The following is a 19372-nucleotide window of genomic DNA, read 5'->3' on the forward strand; positions in this document are numbered from 1 at the left end:
CCTAAAGCTTAATTGAAAAGTCAAGTAGTGCAAATTTCTGTTATTAACAGTTGGTTAATTCTAGAATTAATAAAATTGAAAATGGAAATGGGGAATATGTCAAAGAGACAACAACCCGACCAAAGAGCAAAAAACAGCCAAATGCAACCAATGGGTTTTCAACACAGCGAGAAAATGTCTTTCACTATTGCATAATGTTGTTGAATCAAATTATATCTTATCTCCCTGATCTTATGTGGTTATCTATAGCTATGTCAATACCATTATCATGTAGTAAATTTCATCTGACCTAAGTCACAACTCTATGTAACAGTAGATATTTTTACCCCAACCTATTATAGTAGGAATGGCGTTATGTTTTTTATGGTCTTGTGCATCCTTCCATTATTTTGTGTGTCTGATATTCCTTTTGGCCGTAAGTATCACGTTGAAGTTTCGAAGAAGTTGAGGTCATATCAACTTTAAACTAAATGTAAATTCAAAAATTTTGCATGCACTAAATGTGGAATAAATTATTACAATTTCAGGAAATGCTGTATTACAAATAATACTATCAAAATTAAAAATGATTTTTTTTTTTTTTTTCTGAAATGTAACCAGTCAATTTTTTTTACAATTATAAAAGCATCACAAAAATTTCTGAATATACAGTAGTACACAAGTTTTTTTAACTTTTTAAATTATATGTCAGATTAAGGTTTTGACTCTAATTGCATGGTTCACTGATCATAGAAATGTGATAGTGTGCAACCAGTACATTCTCAGGTTAGATTTAAAGGTAGTTTACCATCAAGATGTGGTAAAATCAACAACTAAATAGGTTTAATTGTGAGTTGAACTTTTCAAATATTTTAAATTCTAATATGACGTCCTTTTATCGTCAACCAGTATAATCACAATATATCTACCTTTAGCGCAAACGCAGTAATACACAAAAACGGCTGTTCCGCGTTACGACCAACTTATTTATACTACCAGATATTCTCAATTTTCTACATCAAAACCCCAAGTTTACGTAGGCCAAGATTCAGATACAATATATTTATCTCTATTCTACAGCAAAATAAACAAATCAGTCCATTTCAATTTATTTTTCATGGTAAAATTTCATAAAACGAAAATTCCGCGAAATGATGTTATTGTCTTGGCATGGCAAGGTGACGTCACAAGTATGTTTTCATAAACAAAAAATCAAATGTAAATACAGGGCATTTTAAAGCTTCTTGTACGCCTCAGAATTAATAAGATTACATTGGAAGAAAATATATATCGTAAGTGAAAAATGCGATTAAAAAAAAATAATCATTGAATTATATAATATTACTAATATTATCAAAATTGGGTAAAACGGAACAGCCAAAACAATATCGTATGTATAGGGCTTTCACGGTTAACAAAATTACTGAATTTGTCCTATTAGAATCGAAATAATTCATGGCAGCCGTCGCTAACGCTCAGGGTAAAATAATCGAATATAAATGCCCAACCCATGGTTAAATGAAAACAAATCTACGGCTGCCATGAATTATTTCTTAAATTACTATACTGACCTATATTTCAAGGTTCACCGAACATAGACATTTGATAGTGTGATCAAAAATGGTGTCCTGCTGACACATATCTTTCAAAGTTTAAGAATTTTAGAAATTGTTATGTTTGTATACTTGTAACACTTTCTGAGCACCATACATTTACAACTAAAGCACCAATCTTGGTACAACTATTTATCCTGAAGACTTGATGGTCAAGGTTGTCTGATAGCATTATGGAAAAATCTTGGCTCCATAGATTTGCCTTTCAAATTTATGTGTAATGATAGATGATGACAAGAAAATGAAATCTCATTAATATCAATGTCAAGGCCACTTGATAGCCTTATAGTGTTTTCTCTTGCATCCCATCTTGGATGAGATAGTAAGAGTCTATGATCCACTAAGCTATAGATTGTTAACTCATTGTTTCTCTACTATCCTGTATTGATTTTACATTACAGTTGGCAGAAGAAAAATTATATGAGTATTGGAAACTGAATAATCCAGACTTAAGAAAGGTATGAAACAATAAGATAGCATTTAAAAGATGTCTTCTTTGTAAAATCTGATAGTTGAGTGTTGTCTTTCTCAAATTTCAATTACATTTCAAATAATCCAATCCCCACAGTAGAAATATAATCCAAATATTGCACATTACAACAGACTAAACCAACCAGCAACTCCCTGTTTCTCCCCAAAAAATAGATTTACAAACATAAAATAATTAAGGACATAAGATACAGTTACAGTGGAGGTAATGAGGTTGCTAAAGTAAAATGTTATTTTTCGAGGTGTCAAACTGTGACATATCCGGAAAAGATGGATTTCGATTGATTTTAACAATCACCTTGAAAACGAGAACATGGACCCCTCTTTTTAAAAATGATATTTGGCTTGATTATGTATGAAGATAATTTGTACCAAATTTTATGAACAAATCACTATTGTTTTTTTTTAAATGAAATAGATATACAGCAAAAAATGTCGGTTTTTCTAAAATTATGAAAAAAAATTTGATAAAAATGAATTATTTTCAAAGATTTGTTACAAAAGTTTAAAGCATAGTTATGTGAAGAAGACATTCCAAATGCTTTTACAAAAGTCTGCTTGTGCTTATCTTTTGAAACAAGAAAAGTTAGTTATGTCTGTCCAAGAACCTGAAATTTTGAGTAAATGTCTAAAATTTCAACCCCATTTATCTCTAAAAGTAGCACATAAAGGTTTATTTTTACTTCCTGTCACAAACTATTGACAACATTTGATCAATAATTTGTTACAATAGTAGCAGACATATTTCTTATACCATAAGGATTAAAGTGTTACACCAACAACGAACGTACTACAATAAAGGATTAGATAAATTTCAACTAGGCCTTATTTTTTACTTGCCCAAATCCATTAAAAGTGAGCATCCCTCCCCTTTACAAGTAAAGCACAAAATAAAACATTGTACAGTCAAGCCACCAACAGGATGACAATAAACTTTTTTAAAAAGATGGCAAGTAATTAGAAAAGCAGCGTCGAAATGTGCTCTTTTCTACTGGAAACTCACTTAGGACCTTAATGGTAACCACAGCTGTTGGTTGAATACTACCTATCAAGAAAATTAAAAAATTAGAAACAACACTCCTAACAGGTTTATGAAGTTTCGACATAAAATATAATTGAAATGTTTAGTACATGTTTTTGTGAGGCCAGTAAGTATTTAAAATCATTAGACTATTGGAAGAAGAAAAAAAACAACATTTTGACTGAAATAGTTAGTATATCATGCCTGTTGCTCTGTCTGTTGACAGATGTGTCAACTTCATATGTCCTTTTTCGATGTTTAGTACTTTTAACAGCATAAGAATAGAAAAAAACACAAACAGCATCAGGGCTAAAAAATTGAAAAAATTACATAAAGACAAATAAGTCCACAGAACACAACACAGAAAACTAAAAATTGAGCTACACAAATCTCACCAAAACACGGGTGAACTCATGTGCTCAAGAAGGGTCTGCAGTTCTTGTGAGTTAGCAATGTAAATTGTTTGCTCAGAGTGTCAGTCTAGAACAAATCTGGGTATTTCAATTTGACATAACATGGTATGTTCCTGAATATGCCTGTTAACCTTGCCACTGAACCTTAATCAGCCTTTACAAATGTGATTCACAATGATAGATCCATGCATTCATTTCTGAATTTACAGTACATAAAACTCTTCATGTTCTAGTGAGCATCAAGTAGAATTATGAAATGAAAATGAATATAAACCAAGGAAACAAGACTGGCTTTGCAATTGAGCTATGAAGTGTTCTGATTAATTCACTTACTCCTCAACAGATTGAGTCAGAGCAGTTAAAAGATCATGTGGTTGGTAAATGGAGTGGACAAGTAGAAGAAAAAGAACAGGTATTTTAAGTATCTTTATAACTATACATTGTCACTTACAGACATTATGTTTTGATCAAGTAGTTTTGGAATGTTTAGTACTCAGGGTTGGTAACGTCCCAAATTTTTTTTTTTCTAAAATGAGTATCGAGATTTTTGGTGTACCGCTTTTTATGCAACTACAATATTTTTGATCATAATATGTTACTTGGTTCCAACTAGGCAACATGTGCCCATTTATTTTCACCACTGTTCATCAACAATCCTTAACACGATAACAACATTATTCTTTACACCATAAAAATAAAAATATGAGAAAGGTGTAGACTTTTATTGAGTTTTAGTATACTGCATGTCAGTACAGTAGAAAGGTGTAGACTTTTATTGAGTTTTAGTATACTGCATGTCAGTACAGTAGAAAGGTGTAGACTTTTATTGAGTTTTAGTATACTGCATGTCAGTACAGTAGAAAGGTGTAGACTTTTATTGAGTTTTAGTATACTGCATGTCAGTACAGTAGAAAGGTGTAAACTTTTATTGAGTTTTAATATACTGCATGTCAGTACAGTAAAAATGGCTCATCATCAGGTAAAACACAATAAAAGGAACAATTAGGTTGCACTCGAGGTCAAAAACAAAGGTCAACATAATAGAAAAAAAATGTGATCCTGAATAAGTAATTCTTTAAATTTGTAAAACTCATTTGGTTCGTGGAAAAAACAATGAGAAATGTTTTATATTCTACTTGGTATGGGCTGGTTACGGACACTACTTGTAAAATTAACCTCTGGAAATTTATGTCTTTAATGAACTATCCCAATTCTTTTTTGTACAATAATAATTCCAATACAATTAACAAAATACCAAACAAAAAAATCACAGGAAAAAAATTTAACTTTATCATTATCAAAACTATTAAGGGTTGACCTACTATTCATGGGAATATAAATCACAGAAGAAAATGTATTCCTTACATAAATGGTATTTAAAATGAACTCAGTAAGTTATTTGAGTTACAGACACTACATTGATCTTATGTTTTATAATTTACTCAATATGAATAACTTTTCATAGGTAACATATTAAATTTGTGTATTTTCTTTTTATTGTTTACATTTTTTAACAACAGAATGACAATTGATTGTAAATAAATATACCCATATATATTAAAGTTAATTCCTATGTAAACAAACATGACATGTTGACATGGATGGGACCAAGTATATGATTTCAAATCTGAAGTAAAACCTTTAACATATCTAAACAAAGTAGATTCTATGCACTTAAAGGAATGATAAAATTTACATTTTTTTAGTTAATCAGAAAAAAAGAAATGCTGATGGTTACGGAGACTACACACTGCCAACAATTACATACTTTTTGTGGATAAAAGGACAGTAATTTCTACAGCATTTCATGAAATAAATATTTTTCGAGCATTACACACTACCAGAATTGTAGATAAAACAAAAATAAAGCATACTTTACCTTCAAATATACTTGAGTTCATTAAATTAACTTTTAAGTGTATTTTATATGTCATATACATTGTACTAATGTCAAGTACAGATATTTAACAAATCTACATGCTAGTGTACATGGTGGAAATCAATTGGAGGAAGAAAAACCTTAAATTTTGAAAAAATGATAAAAAAAAAAAATTTTGCAACAGACATTAAAATATCCCTGGGATACGGACACTACAAAAATCTTCTGAAGATTTAAAAACCACAGAAATAATCGTGAAGATGATTTTTCTTAACCCAACATTACAAAAGAACTCATCTTTTGAGTTTATGACAAACTGATTCCAAAATGGGGGTTTTACAATAAGATTTTCTGGTTTCAAATTAGTACGTCAAGGCTTACTATCAGCTCAAATATTTTAAGCAGTTAACTGTTTTCATCATTTTTTAAAATTTTAAATCAAACGATAATGATGATACAGCAAAGCAGACATAAAAGAATCTAGAAATTCAGCCTTTCTTTGATGAAATAAAAATATTTATATCATGGTTACAGACACTACATCATTTTTGTAGTGTCCGTAACCATATTTTCATTTATACTGACTAAATTTTAATAAGAAGGTGCAAAATTTTGTTATTATGTTAGTGTTAGGTGTCAAATCTATAAAGAAAAATAGCTTATTGTTTACTGTTCTATTCTTTCTATGAGAATAAATAGCTGGTTATGGACACTACACTTTTTTTGAAAAATATTTTTTTCTATTTTGAAAATTTCAAAAATATTCTATATGAATCATTACATTTATATAACTGTATTTTATTTTAGTATTGTTATATATGAGTATATTGAAATACATTTTTAATGAAAAATCTTGCAATTAATTTTATTTTCAGGGCCATAAATGATCAACACTTAATAAATTGGAAAAATGTATAACAAAGCACCACTTTTACAATTCTGCATGCTAAATTACTAAATTAGCTCTGATTTTCGCAAAGTTGGAATCGATTTAAACGCCAATTAATAATCTGTAAAGGATAACATGAGAAAAGAACATTACACTTACAATTCAAAAGATTTTGAAGGTAAAAATGATGTAAAGTTTGAAGTGCAACTGCATAACGTCTGAAAATGACCATTTTTGGACCACTAATCTCTCTGGTGTTAAAAAACTATTCAAGAAAGAATCTTAAAATTTTAAAGGAGGTTAAAAGATTTAATGTCAAATATTAAAAACAGAAAACTGTCATCCTTCTGTATTTAAGTTAGCTGTAGAGCTTACATAACAAAGACCAATTGTAAATGTCACTGTTATTGTGTTTCACCTGCATATGAAATATGATTAGAACTGTATTATAATTCTTAGAAAATATATTAACCAAATTTGTTTCTGAAATATTTTTTGTATATTTGCTTTCTCTTTCATCATTGGGTAATGTGAATTAAAAGTTGTATTATGATGATATAAACCTTGTGTATATCAAAACTATACGTATATCATTTTAGTGTTTAAAAAAATTAAATTGTAAAGATATTTCATTGAATTTATAATATATAATTTTTGTATGTGTTTAGAAACATGACATCTTTTCATTTTCGAAATTAATTTTTCATAGATGAATATTTTGGAAAATAAACCAAATTTTTAGGACAAAGATTTTAAAATATATTTAAACAAGTTGAGTAAGTCAACAGGAATCATTATTATACATTTCTGGCTATGTGAAATACATATACCTATATACATAAACGGTGATGTAACAGAAGTTTATAATTAACAATATGTTTGATTCCCAAGTTGTCAAGTAAAGCCATGTAGCTGTTTAAACTTATGTTTGCTGCAAAACAGAAAATAAATCCCTGTGTATAGTTGAACAACAAATTTAAATATTCAACAAAATATAAATTTTCTATAGGCTTGTATGTATAGACTTTGGCAAAACCAGGAAAATACAAGTTTTTCCTCAGTCCACAAAAATTGATACCCATCAAAATAAATTCTGATTAAACCAAAGACTTTTAAACTAAGTCTTGTACTTGCTATTTCCCACAAAAAATGTATTATTTAAGATTAACAGCTAAGATTGGTTGAGCCCAGTGTCCAGATTGGGTGGGTTATCTTCACTAAAAGCAGGATATAGTCATATGTAATCAACATGTTATCACTTCAATATGCATATAATATTTACTGCTTGATATTTGTCATTCATCCATCCACCAATTAATCCATATGTTCACTTGTGTTTCACTTAGTTTTACATTTGACCCTATTAGAAATGAACTGAAGAATATTGAAAGAATAGCAATCAAAAGTATATTTAGCAAAAACTGTTGTGAACTGCTGATGTCATTTATATCTATCTAAACAAAAACAGATAGTTTTCTTCCATTAGAGTCAATAGATTTATAAGGTTTGACAACAGTTAAAAGTACAGACACAATTTTGGGGTCTTTTCTTTTTATGCCACACCTACGATAGTAGTAGGGGCATTATGTTTTCTGGTCTGTGCGTCCGTTCGTTTGTCCATCCGTCCGTCCATCCATCTGTCCTGCTTCAGGTTAAAGTTTTTGGTCAAGGTAGTTTTTGATGAAGTTCAACTTGAAACTTAGTACACATGTTCCTTATGATATGATCTTTCTAATTTTAATGCCAAATTAGAGTTTTGACCCCAATTTCACGGTCCACTGAACATAGAAGATGATAGTGCGAGTGGGGCATCCGTGTACTGTGGACACATTCTTGTTTTTTACAGAATTTCAAAACATTGATATTCCCATGTTGATGCCATTGTGTAAATTGGTTGAACATTTGAAGCAATTGTTAATGTATACTATTACATTTGTCTTGACCATCAAGTGAGACTCTGTTAAACCTGATGACTTTATATGAAGTAGTTTCAATAATAAACAGGTGTATTTATAAAGAACAAACATCTATTAATTTTAGAAATTAGATCAAGAGAGAAGAGAAAAGGAAAAGTTTGAAAGACAAATGGAGGAGGAGAGGTTACAAGCTTTAGTGTTAGAAAGACAGAAAGAAGAAGAAAAATTGAGGGAAGAAATAAGGATAAAAGATATTGTACAAGAACAAATGTTTGAATTAAAGGAAAGAGAACATGAGGTAAACTATGTTTTTATATAATATTTTTCTCCTTTCTTATTTGGAAGAAATATATGGTCTTTGTTTTTATGCCCCCGCTGTCGCAGAGGGAGCATTAAGTGTTACCCTTTTCCTTCCGTCCCTTACATCGCCAAAATTGGTTTCCATTCTCTAATTTTAGTTTGCCTCAACAAAATGTTATAATACTTATACACAATGCTTATTACCACAAAACACAGATCAAGTTCGAAATTGGGTGGTGTCACTTTTAACGTTCATGAGTTATGCCTCTTTATAAACATAAAAATTGCTGAATTTTTCGTTTCCGTTCTCTAACTTTAGTTTGCCTCAGCCAAATGTTATGAAACTTATACACAATGCTTATTACCACAAACACAGATCAAGTTTGAAATTGGGTGTCGTCACTTTTACTGATCTTAAGTCATACCCCTTTTTAAAATGGACAATTTGCTAAATCTGTCGTTTCCGTTCTCTAACTTTTAGTTTGCCTCAACCAAATGTTATGAAACTTATACACAATGCTTACAATCTCAAAATGGTCTTAACTATGTGAATCCTGCATCTGTATGTGGAAGTTGACTCATGCATATTTACAAGCAGGGGCATCTGTGGCCCATAGACACATTCTCCATTTATTTCATATAGATTATAGAAGTGGTGAAATATTTATTGTGCAATTCCTTTGGCACTGAAAATTTTAATCTGGAGCATACATTTTTACATGGAATGGCTTATTACTTTAATGTGCATCACACACATTAAAATCATTTAAATCAGTTTTAATTACAAATAAAAGAAATAAAGGGTTTTGAAAATGTCCATTTAAGAAGGACAAATCTGTTGACAATTGGCTATGATGTCCAGTAGAATATTTTCAGTCTAGTTTCAAAGGATGGTGTCTAGATTTCTAGACAAAATCTTTTAAGCCATTAGCAATACCTTAGCAGACTGTGCTTGATAATGCTTTGTGGTAAGGGAAAGACTCTATTGATTTTTGGTCAATAGGTTAAAGGTTGAAGTCACAGCAGCTCTTATACTCTGAAATTCAGGCAAAATTTATGTTGCCAGATGTTATCTTTTTGCACAATATGTCCAACTTATTTAAGTTGATAATGCCCCTTGAGATTGGTAAGTCCCCTATTCATTTGGGGGTCAATAGGTTTATCACAGTAGCTGTTCATAGATTATATTTTTTGCAAAATGTTAGTTTTTTGCATGAAAATACTATAATTCTACCAGTCTTCAAGTTTATGACCCTCAGCAGGTGTTATAAGTTGTGATTACAGGTTATCTGCTTAACGCCATCGGATGGGTCACTAATCAGTTAATTAATAAACCTCATAATTGACCATGGCCATCATAATTATTTTTTTTAATTTTTCCCAGTAAAGTTAAGTCAGTCGGCATTTCAATTTCAATATTTCACAAACGATTACAATTTGCAGTTTGTTTATCGCAGTTTCGTCATTTGAACAGAATTGTTTTCCCCCGGACAGTTCGCTTTAATTTCAATATTTCTCAAACGATCACAATTTGCAGTTCGTTTGTCGTAGTTTCGTCATATGAACGTATTTTCTTCATATTCTAAATAACTTTTCATCAAAAAGTTTCGACAATTTCAATTATAGTGTTCAGAAATATTTTCAAGAGTCAGTCAGGTGCTTTCTTTAATATGTACTGGGCATGCATGAAAGTATCTTATGAATTTTACACTAAAACGTAAAATACGAAATCATTTAGTATCAAAGTAAACGATCGAATCAAATGTATTTCTTACTAAGCAAATTAATTTAAAAAATGATAATTTCCTGCCTTTTTCGTAAGCATGAAACCAAGCTGTAGACGAATCCGCATTCATTCTGAATTTATTATCGTCTTGTCACTTCCCGGTATCATTTCTTTTAAAAATCGAAAGTAAACGAGATCTATTCTTGATTAATTTACAATATATACAGTCATCAGAGTGGTTCCAACAAGGATTTGTACACAAATAAGTAAATTGCAGTGAAATAGTTGTTACAAGTTCATTTATGCTGTGATTCCTGTTCATTATAGAAATAAATTCCAAATATCGATTTAAACGTTTTTACAGGGATAATGATTATACAGTGAAATAGTCGTTACAAGTTCATTTATGCTGTGATTCCTGGTTTAAAAAAAAGGAACCCAGCTTTTGTTGATGAGGAATGTCCCCTGAAAATAACTGAAGTGAAATTGTGAACTAGATTTCCTGATCCTTGTTCTAATCTTCATATTTAAGCACCACATCAGTCAAATCATCCAATAACTGCCTAGCATGCCTAAGTCCTTCAAAGATGTATAGCTAGTTATATACATCCTTGGTCCCTTGCTGTTACCAAAAATAAGGTTTATTTTCATCTCGCACTAAAGTGACTAAAGTCCTCAAAATCCTAGCTTAAACCCTGGTCAATTGATTAATGGTCAAGGTTACAGCAACAAATCCATAAAGATTTCAACTTGGCTTATGCATCCAACTGTTTGATAAAAAATTATTTGCTTTAGTTCACATCTATCTATGCTGAACACTTTAGCAAACAATATGAACAAAAGGAGATGTGGGGTTTAAGTCAGAGACAGCAACCAAATGACAAAAATATCCATAAGAAATCTAGAGGGCAATATTCAGTCTTCAATAATAGACGAGAGTCTACAAAATATATGTCAAGCAAACTACAAAAATGTAACTCAACTGAGTATAGAAAATGTGTAAATTTAACAGAATCAATCTAAGATCTGCCAATAAAAGCCAATTCTGCCAATAATGAAATTCCTACATCCCTGGCTTTCAAACATTAAGGTTTGAGCGCTTGTGAAGAAGGTAAATTTATAGAAGCACAATGCACAAAATTGAAAAGTGTTATTTTCATTTATAAAACTACAAAGGTTAAAAAAAATGCTACAATTTGTTTTTTTTTTATTTCAAATAATACAAAAAATACAAATGAAAACATTATTTTCTATGTAATGCATGAAAATAACCAATGTCCAACAGATAACCAAAGAAAGAATGGGTATACTGAGTTTCCATCTGTCTGTCCTTCCCATGAAATGTTTGTTGCACTCTTCTCAGGAACTATGAATATCCTAAAATGTGGTATCAAGCTTCATGTGAGCATGCTATACTGAGTGCTTCATTTATAGATTCATCACTCAACAATTTCCTGTTACCTGCATACTGATATATTCTTTAGGGATGTCAGCGAGTATGTTAGTAGTGGAGTATCGCTCAGTAGTACTAAGTATCTAAAAACCAAAATGATACTTGACTAATCTGTTTCCTGTTAAAGCATTGCCTTTTTTCTTTATAAACAATTGTTTTTTGTCGAGCTTGCAACATTTATGTCGCGAAATCGAGACATAGCGATCCTAGATTCCGTCATCGGCGGCGGCACCAACATTCAGTCTGTGGTTAAAGTTTTTTAGACATCAATAACTTTGTCAAACCTTCTTGGAATATTATGAAATTTGGACAGAAGCTTGTTTATGACCAAAATACAGTATCTAGAGTAAAATTTTGAAAATATTTGTTTTCATTTTTCCTTATTTTACTGATAAATGGACTTAATGTTTTTCACAGTTAACATTCACATTCAGTCTGAGGTTAAAGTTTTTCAGTCATTAATAACTTTGTCAAACCTTCATGGAATTTTATGAAATTTGGACAGAAGCTTGTTAATGACATAGATACAGTATTCAGAGCAAAATTTTGGAAATATTTACTTTCATTTTTCTGTATTTTACTGATAAATGGACTTAGTTTTTGTCGAGCCTGCGACTTTTGTCGCAGACAGCTCGACATAGGGATAGTGATCCGGCGGCGGCGGCGTTAGCTAACTTCTTTAAAGCTTTATATTTTAGAAGCTAGAAGACCTGGATGCTTCAAACTTTGTATATAGATGCCTTATGATATGAAGTTTCCGTCTGTCATATGTCCATTGTCCTTGACCTCATTTTCATGGTTCAGTGACTACTTGAAAAAAAGTCAACATTTTTTGTAATGTTAATTTCTTTCTTATTATGAGTAATAGGATAACTATATTTAGTATGTGCGTACCTTGCAAGGTCCTCATGCCCGTCAGACAATTTTCATTCGACCTCAACCTCATTTCATGGATCAATGAACAAGGTTAAGTTTTCGTGGTCAAATCCATATATCAGATACTATAAGCAGTAGGTCTACTATATTTAGTATATGGAATGATTGTAAGGTGTACATGTCCAACTGGTAGATGTCATCTGACCTTGACCTCATTTTCTTGGTTCAGTGGTCAAAGTTAAGTTTTTGAGTTTTGGTCTTTTTTTCTAATACTATATGCAATAGGTCAACTATATTTGGTGTATGGAAATATTTTATGATGTACATGTAAGTCTCGCAGGTTTTATTTGACCTTGACCTCATTTTCAAGGTTCATTGCTCAGTGTTAAGTTTTTGTGTTTTCGTCTGTTTTTCTTAAACTATAAGCAATAGGTCAACTATATTTGTTGTATGGAAGAATTGTTAGCTGTACATGCCTGCCTAGCATGGTTCATCTGACCTTGACCTCATTTTCATGGTTCATTGGTCAATGTTTAGTTTACTTGGTTAATGTTAAGTTTATGTGACAGTTGTAATAAAGCTTTATATTTAGGACTATCAACATAATATCAATGATTAGTAAAGAAGGCGAGACATTTCAGCGTGTGCACTCTTGTTGGTTTATTGAATGATTGTAAGATGTACATGTATTTCTCGTTTGGTTTTTCTGACCTTGACCTTATTTTCTTGGATCATGTTAAGTTTATGTGTTACTTGTAGTAAAGCTTTATATTTAGGACTATCAACATAAAATCAATGGTTAGTAAAGAAGGCGAGACATTTCAGCATGTGCACTCTTGTTTTTACAGTTAAGAAGTAGATACAGTCTGGGGTTAAAGTTTGTTATACATCAATTACTTTGTCAAACCTTCATAGAATTTTATGAAACTTTGGCAGAAGCTTTTTCATGATTAAGAGATAATGTCTGAAGCAATCTTTTGAAAATAATACTTTTGAAAATAATATATTTTCATTTTCAGGATTTTTCTGATAGATGGACTTAGTTTTTTACAGTAAACATTTACAGACAGTCTGAGACTAAATTTTTTTGACATGATAAATTTGTAAACCTTCATGGATTGTTATAAAACTTAAAACTTGGACAGAAGCTAATCTTCAAGACCAAGAAATAGCATCTAGAGAAAAAGTATGAATTATTTTTAAAATTTTGTATTTTACTGATAAATGGACTCACTTTTAAAGTCAACATTACACCTTTACACTGACAGCAGCAATCGTAGGCAAGACACAGGGTTCCTCGGACCCCTTATGAATTTTTCTTGAGAAAGCCCCTCTGAAAAATACTACTTGGTGTTTTTAACGACCTTGACTGGCTGTTAAGCTCTTACACGGTTGGTCTGAAAACTGAATAATAATAACAGATTAATCATTGTTAAAATACATTTCATTTTTATACGACCGCATAAAAATTTTGTGGTTGTATATTGGTATGACGTTGGCGTCGTCGTCTGAAGACACATTGGTTTTCGCACTCTAACTTTAGTTTAAGTGAATGGATCTCTATGAAATTTTACCACAAGGTTCAATACCACAAAAGGAAGGTTGGGATTGATTTTGGGGTTTATAGTACCAACAGTTAAGGAATTGGGGGCCAAAAAGGGGCCAAAAATAAGCATTTTTGTAACTTCCACACATAACTTGTGTGTTAGAGTATGGATCTCTCTGACATTGTACCACAAGGTTCCATATCACAAAGGGAATGCTGGGATTGATTTTGGGGGTAATAGCCTCAAAATTTTAGGAATTAGGGGCCAAAAAAGGGGCAAAAAACAAGCATTTTTCTAGTTTCATGACAATAACTTGTGTGTTAGTGTATGGATCTTTCTAATATTGTACTACAAGGTTCCATATCACAAAGGAAACACTGGAATTAAGTTTGGGGGTAATTGCCCAAAACGTTTAGGAATAAGGGGCCAAAAAGGGGCCAAAAATAAGCATTTTTCTAGTTTCCAGACAATAACTTGTGTTTAAGTGTATGGATCTCTCTGAAATTGTACTGCAAGGTACCATACCACAAAGGGAAGGCTGTGGTTGATTTTGGGGGTAATTGCTTCAAAATTTTAGGATTAGGGGCAAAAACAGGGGCAAAAAACAAGCATTTTTCTAGTTTCATGACAATAACTTGTGTGTTAGTGTATTGATCTTTCTAATATTGTACTACAAGGTTCCATATCACAAAGGAAAAACTGGAATTAAGTTTGGGGGTAATTGCCCAAAACGTTTAGGAATAAGAGGCCAAAAATAAGCATTTTTCTAGTTTCCAGACAATAACTTGTGTTTAAGTGTATGGATCTCTCTGAAATTGTACTGCAAGGTACCATACCACAAAGGGAAGGCTGTGATTGATTTTGGGGGTAATTGCCTCAAAATTATAGGATTAGGGGCAAAAACAGGGGCAAAAAACAAGCATTTTTCTAGTTTCAGGACAATAACTTGTGTGTAAGTGTATGGGTCTTTCTGAAATTGTACTACAAGGTTCCATATCACAAAGGAAAAGCTGGAATTGAGCTTGGGGGTAATTGCCCAAAACGTTTAGGAATAAGGGGCCAAAAAGGGGCCAAAAAACAAGCATTTTTCTAGTTTCCAGACAATAACTTGTGTTCAAGTGTATGGATCTCTCTGAAATTGTACTGCAAGGTACCATACCACTAAGGGAAGGCTGGGATTGAGTTTGGGGGTGATGAATCATAAGCATGATAAAGGGGTTCAAAAAATTGGGGGGGGGGGGGGGGGGGGTTTCTTTAAAATTTTCCATTTTAAATTGGTTATTTCTGATTTATATATAAAAGCAAATAATAATGATATGGTTTGAATAGGTAAATTAAAAAATTTTAAGTTCTTAGTCCACATTCATTCTGTGTCAGAAACCTATGCTGTGTCAAATATTTAATCACAATCCAAATTCAGTGCTGTATAAAGCTTGAATGTTGTGTCCATACTTGCCCCTACTGTTCAGGGTTCGACCTCTGCTGTCGTATTAAGCTGCGCCCAGAGGAGCATTTTATTGTATGTTTGTATAAAACTCATTTAAAATGGCCTCCGTAAGAGGTGGGCAATTATTGAGTTGTTTCATATTTTTCATGTCAGGGCCTTTTATAGCTGGCTATACAGTATGGGTTTTTCTCATTGTTGAAGGCTGTACAATTGCCTATAATTGCTTACATCCACTTTATATGAACTTTGGTGGATAGTTGTCTCATTGGCAATCATACCATATCTCCTTATTTTTATATTGAGAGAAGCTTTCCTAGGCTTACCCATTCCACTATATTGGTAAGTACAGTCAGAGGAAATATTTTTGTCTGCTGGACTGTATATTACAAAGTTGGGATCCCCACTCTCCCCAGAAATAGGATACACCTATTTACTGGCTATGACGAAAAAAGCGAGTTTATTGTTCCCTGAGACACCAACTATTTCTCGATGCTTTGTGTCGACGTTGGGAAATATTTGGTGTCTCTGGTGACAATTAACCTGGTATTGTCCTGATAGCCAATAAATAGGTGTTTTATTATACAGAAAGAAATGTTTGCTTCCAACATTTCCCATGAGAAGACTATTAACCGGTAAATAGTTTTTGAAACTATTAAATGGTTAACTTATTAATTAGAATATTGTTTACTTAAGTAGTACATGTAGTAAATGAGCTATTAATTGTGGTATATATTTCCTTTGACTCTTATCTAGTCCCTGATAATGATGTAGGGATATACAACCATCAGACAACGACCCACAAAGCACAAAATGCATATAATTGTGTTCCAACTTTGTAGATACTTTTCTGAGCAAGTAATCAAGCATCGCTCGGTTCTTGATTAGTAATTCTTCATCAAGCTGACATCCCATATTTTCTTATACATAAAGACCATGTATCAAAATTTCATCACTTTTTTGTCAGGAACTATAAATCAGGGCTCTCTGAAATTTAGAATCAAGCTTTATGTGATCAGGCTATACAGTATAATACATTTTCACTTCTATTACACATCAACTCCCTGTTAATCGAATACATATCGTGGAGGTATTATTTGTGTTTTACATGCGTTGCTAAAACAAGGGAGAAGATCAGAATTGTACAAGGCCTTGTTTTTTTTTATAATGAATGATGTTTATAAGAAAATAGAACCAGCAGTCAGCTGCATACTACTACTGATACTATAAATTAGAGAACTAATACTTATCCCAAAAATACAAGATGTAGTGGTTCCATAGCAACAGTATATTTATAACAGTATAAAAGAACTTAAGTCACTACTTTATTAAGTTTGTGTTATTGATATACTGTTTTGCTGTGTTTGGAACTATTATAAAACCTATCAAATTAACTTTGTAAACTTTCAACTTTGATTGCAAGACTCTTGCTATAATTACAGGCAAAGATTTTAAAAAGAGAACAGGAGCAGTTATTGAGGGAACAATGGGAGTTAGAAAACTTGGAGGAAGAGAGAAAAGAGAGAGAAGTTCAACGTAAACAAAGAGAAGTAGGGTGAGTGTCATTAATTGAGTGGAGATTTATCTGGAGACAAATTAAATTGGATGGTAGAAAATGAAAAGATGCTCAAATGCAATGAGTTTTCCAGAATTTTCCAGAATATATTAAATGGGTGTCAGAATGGACTTTTTACTGGAACAAACAAAAGATGACTGTTTTATCCAATGTTTGTTTATTATTACCGTTCATGATATGTCCTAGCTGTTTTTGGATGTACTTGAAGGGATATTTGCTATAAAATTGCATAAAATGTAGGTACGTATCATATATTAGTTTTGTCATGATTGACCTACTTCGGAAAAGATAGCAGAAATGAGGCCTGAATATTTCATGAAAATGACTGTTTTCTGCATAGTTCCTCTGCCATATCAGATTTCCAGATATTAAAAGGGAAAGTCCGTGATTTTTTACTTATCATCTAAATATGTTCATTTTAACATAAAAAACACATTCACAGTTTTAAATTTATATTCTTTCTAATAATGGAGAAAATCAAGTATTTGTAACTTTTTTGGTTGACCTACGCCACTGGGTTGTGACGTTTTAACCCGATTTGTTGAATCATGGGGAAAAATAAAATCTGTTAAAGTCTTAATTGCTTATCAGAATTTTACGTAATTAAAAGCGCACAGATGACCGTTGGTCGTAGTTAATAACCACAATATAAGAATGAAAGAAAATGAATATGTGTGTACCGATTTGTATTGATTGAATAAAACTTCCCATATGAAGTTATCTAAATATGAATATTTTCGAATTAATTTCATAAATTATTGAGATTTTTTCATAAAATATCTATAGAACATTTTTACTGAATTGAACTGAAAATATTTTAAGTTTTATTTACTGTTATAACTTTGATAACCATTTCAATGCAAAATATTTGTGAACAGAGTGTGTAAATTATTTTGTAAAGTCATTGTTTATTTCTCGATTTGAGGAGAATTCGTTTGAACTTTAACTTGCAGCAATTTAGCCTCAGGCGTACACAGGTGTGAATTCAAGTGTACACAGGTGTGAATATTGTCATTTTGAATGGATTAACAGAAAGAGTATAGCGTGTTTAATATACCCAGATGAAATACCTGATGACAATAGAGAAACAATAATTAAATTGTATAAATTAATTGAAAATTAACATTCAACTTTTTAATTCCGGAAGTGTTACAATATTAAAATGGAACAATTTTCGGTTACGTTCTATGCAATTAGCATAAAGTTAAGATATGAAGTTAAAAGAATAATACTTTTAATCTTAAAAATTAAATGTAACATTTCCCAATTAATAATCATTGCACATCTGTTTAATTTACTTTACCGTAATATTCTTTAACTTGTATTTAAATCTGGCGATGTTTAAATGCTAACAATCGTAAAACTATCGCAATTTTAAAGTTTTTAATTGAAAAAATACAACAGTACAACATGCATGATTTTTTTGTCGAGCCTGCGACTTTTGTCGCAGAAAGCTCGACATAGGGATAGTGGTCTGGCGGCGGCGGCGTTAGCTAACTTCTTAAAAGCTTTATATTTTAGAAGGTGGAAGACCTGGATGCTTCATACTTTGTATATGGATGCCTCATGTTACGAAGTTTCCGTCAGTCACATGTCCAATGTCCTTGACCTCATTTTCATGGTTCAGTGACTACTTGAAAAAAAAGTTAAGATTTTTTGTAATGTTAAATTCTCTCTTATTATAAGTAATAGGATAACTATATTTGGTATGTGCGTACCTTGCAAGGTCCTCATGCCCGTCAGACAGTTTTCACTTGACCTCGACCTCATTTCATGGATCAGTGAACAAGGTTAAGTTTTGGTGGTCAAGTCCATATCTCAGATACTATAAGCAATAGATCTAGTATATTCGGTGTATGGAAGGACTGTAAGGTGTACATGTCCAACTGGCAGGTGTCATCTGACCTTGACCTCATTTTCATGGTTCAGTGGTTATAGTTAAGTTTTTGTGTTTTGGTCTGTTTTTCTTATACTGTATGCAATAGGTCTACTATATTTGGTGTATGGAATGATTGTAAAGTGTACATGTCTAGCTGGCGGGTGTCATTTGACCTTGACCTCATTTTCATTGTTCAGTGGTCAAAGTTAAGTTTTTGAGTTTTGGTCTTTTTTTCTAATACTATATGCAATAGTTCAACTATATTTGGTGTATGGAAATATTTTATGATCTATATGTCAGTCACGCATGTTTTATTTGACCTTGACCTCATTTTCAAGGTTCATTGCTCAGTGTTAAGTTTTTGTGTTTTGG

At 31.7% G+C, this 19372-nt stretch overlaps 1 protein-coding gene across 2 annotated transcripts in view; it reads left to right on the forward strand.

Annotated features, from left to right (window-relative positions):
• The window catches only part of LOC127712437 (trichoplein keratin filament-binding protein-like), a 55152-nt gene that overhangs the window by 13774 nt on the left and 22006 nt on the right, over positions 1-19372 (forward strand). For both annotated transcript variants that reach the window (XM_052218879.1, XM_052218880.1), the window contains exons 5-8: positions 1994-2050; positions 3859-3927; positions 8324-8497; positions 16988-17100. In XM_052218879.1, coding sequence (XP_052074839.1) covers positions 1994-2050; positions 3859-3927; positions 8324-8497; positions 16988-17100 — 413 coding nt within the window. The remainder of the gene's footprint in view (positions 1-1993; positions 2051-3858; positions 3928-8323; positions 8498-16987; positions 17101-19372) is intronic.

Source organism: Mytilus californianus, unplaced genomic scaffold, assembly GCF_021869535.1.
Source record: "Mytilus californianus isolate M0D057914Y unplaced genomic scaffold, xbMytCali1.0.p SCAF_8, whole genome shotgun sequence".
NCBI classification, from domain to species: domain Eukaryota; kingdom Metazoa; phylum Mollusca; class Bivalvia; order Mytilida; family Mytilidae; genus Mytilus; species Mytilus californianus.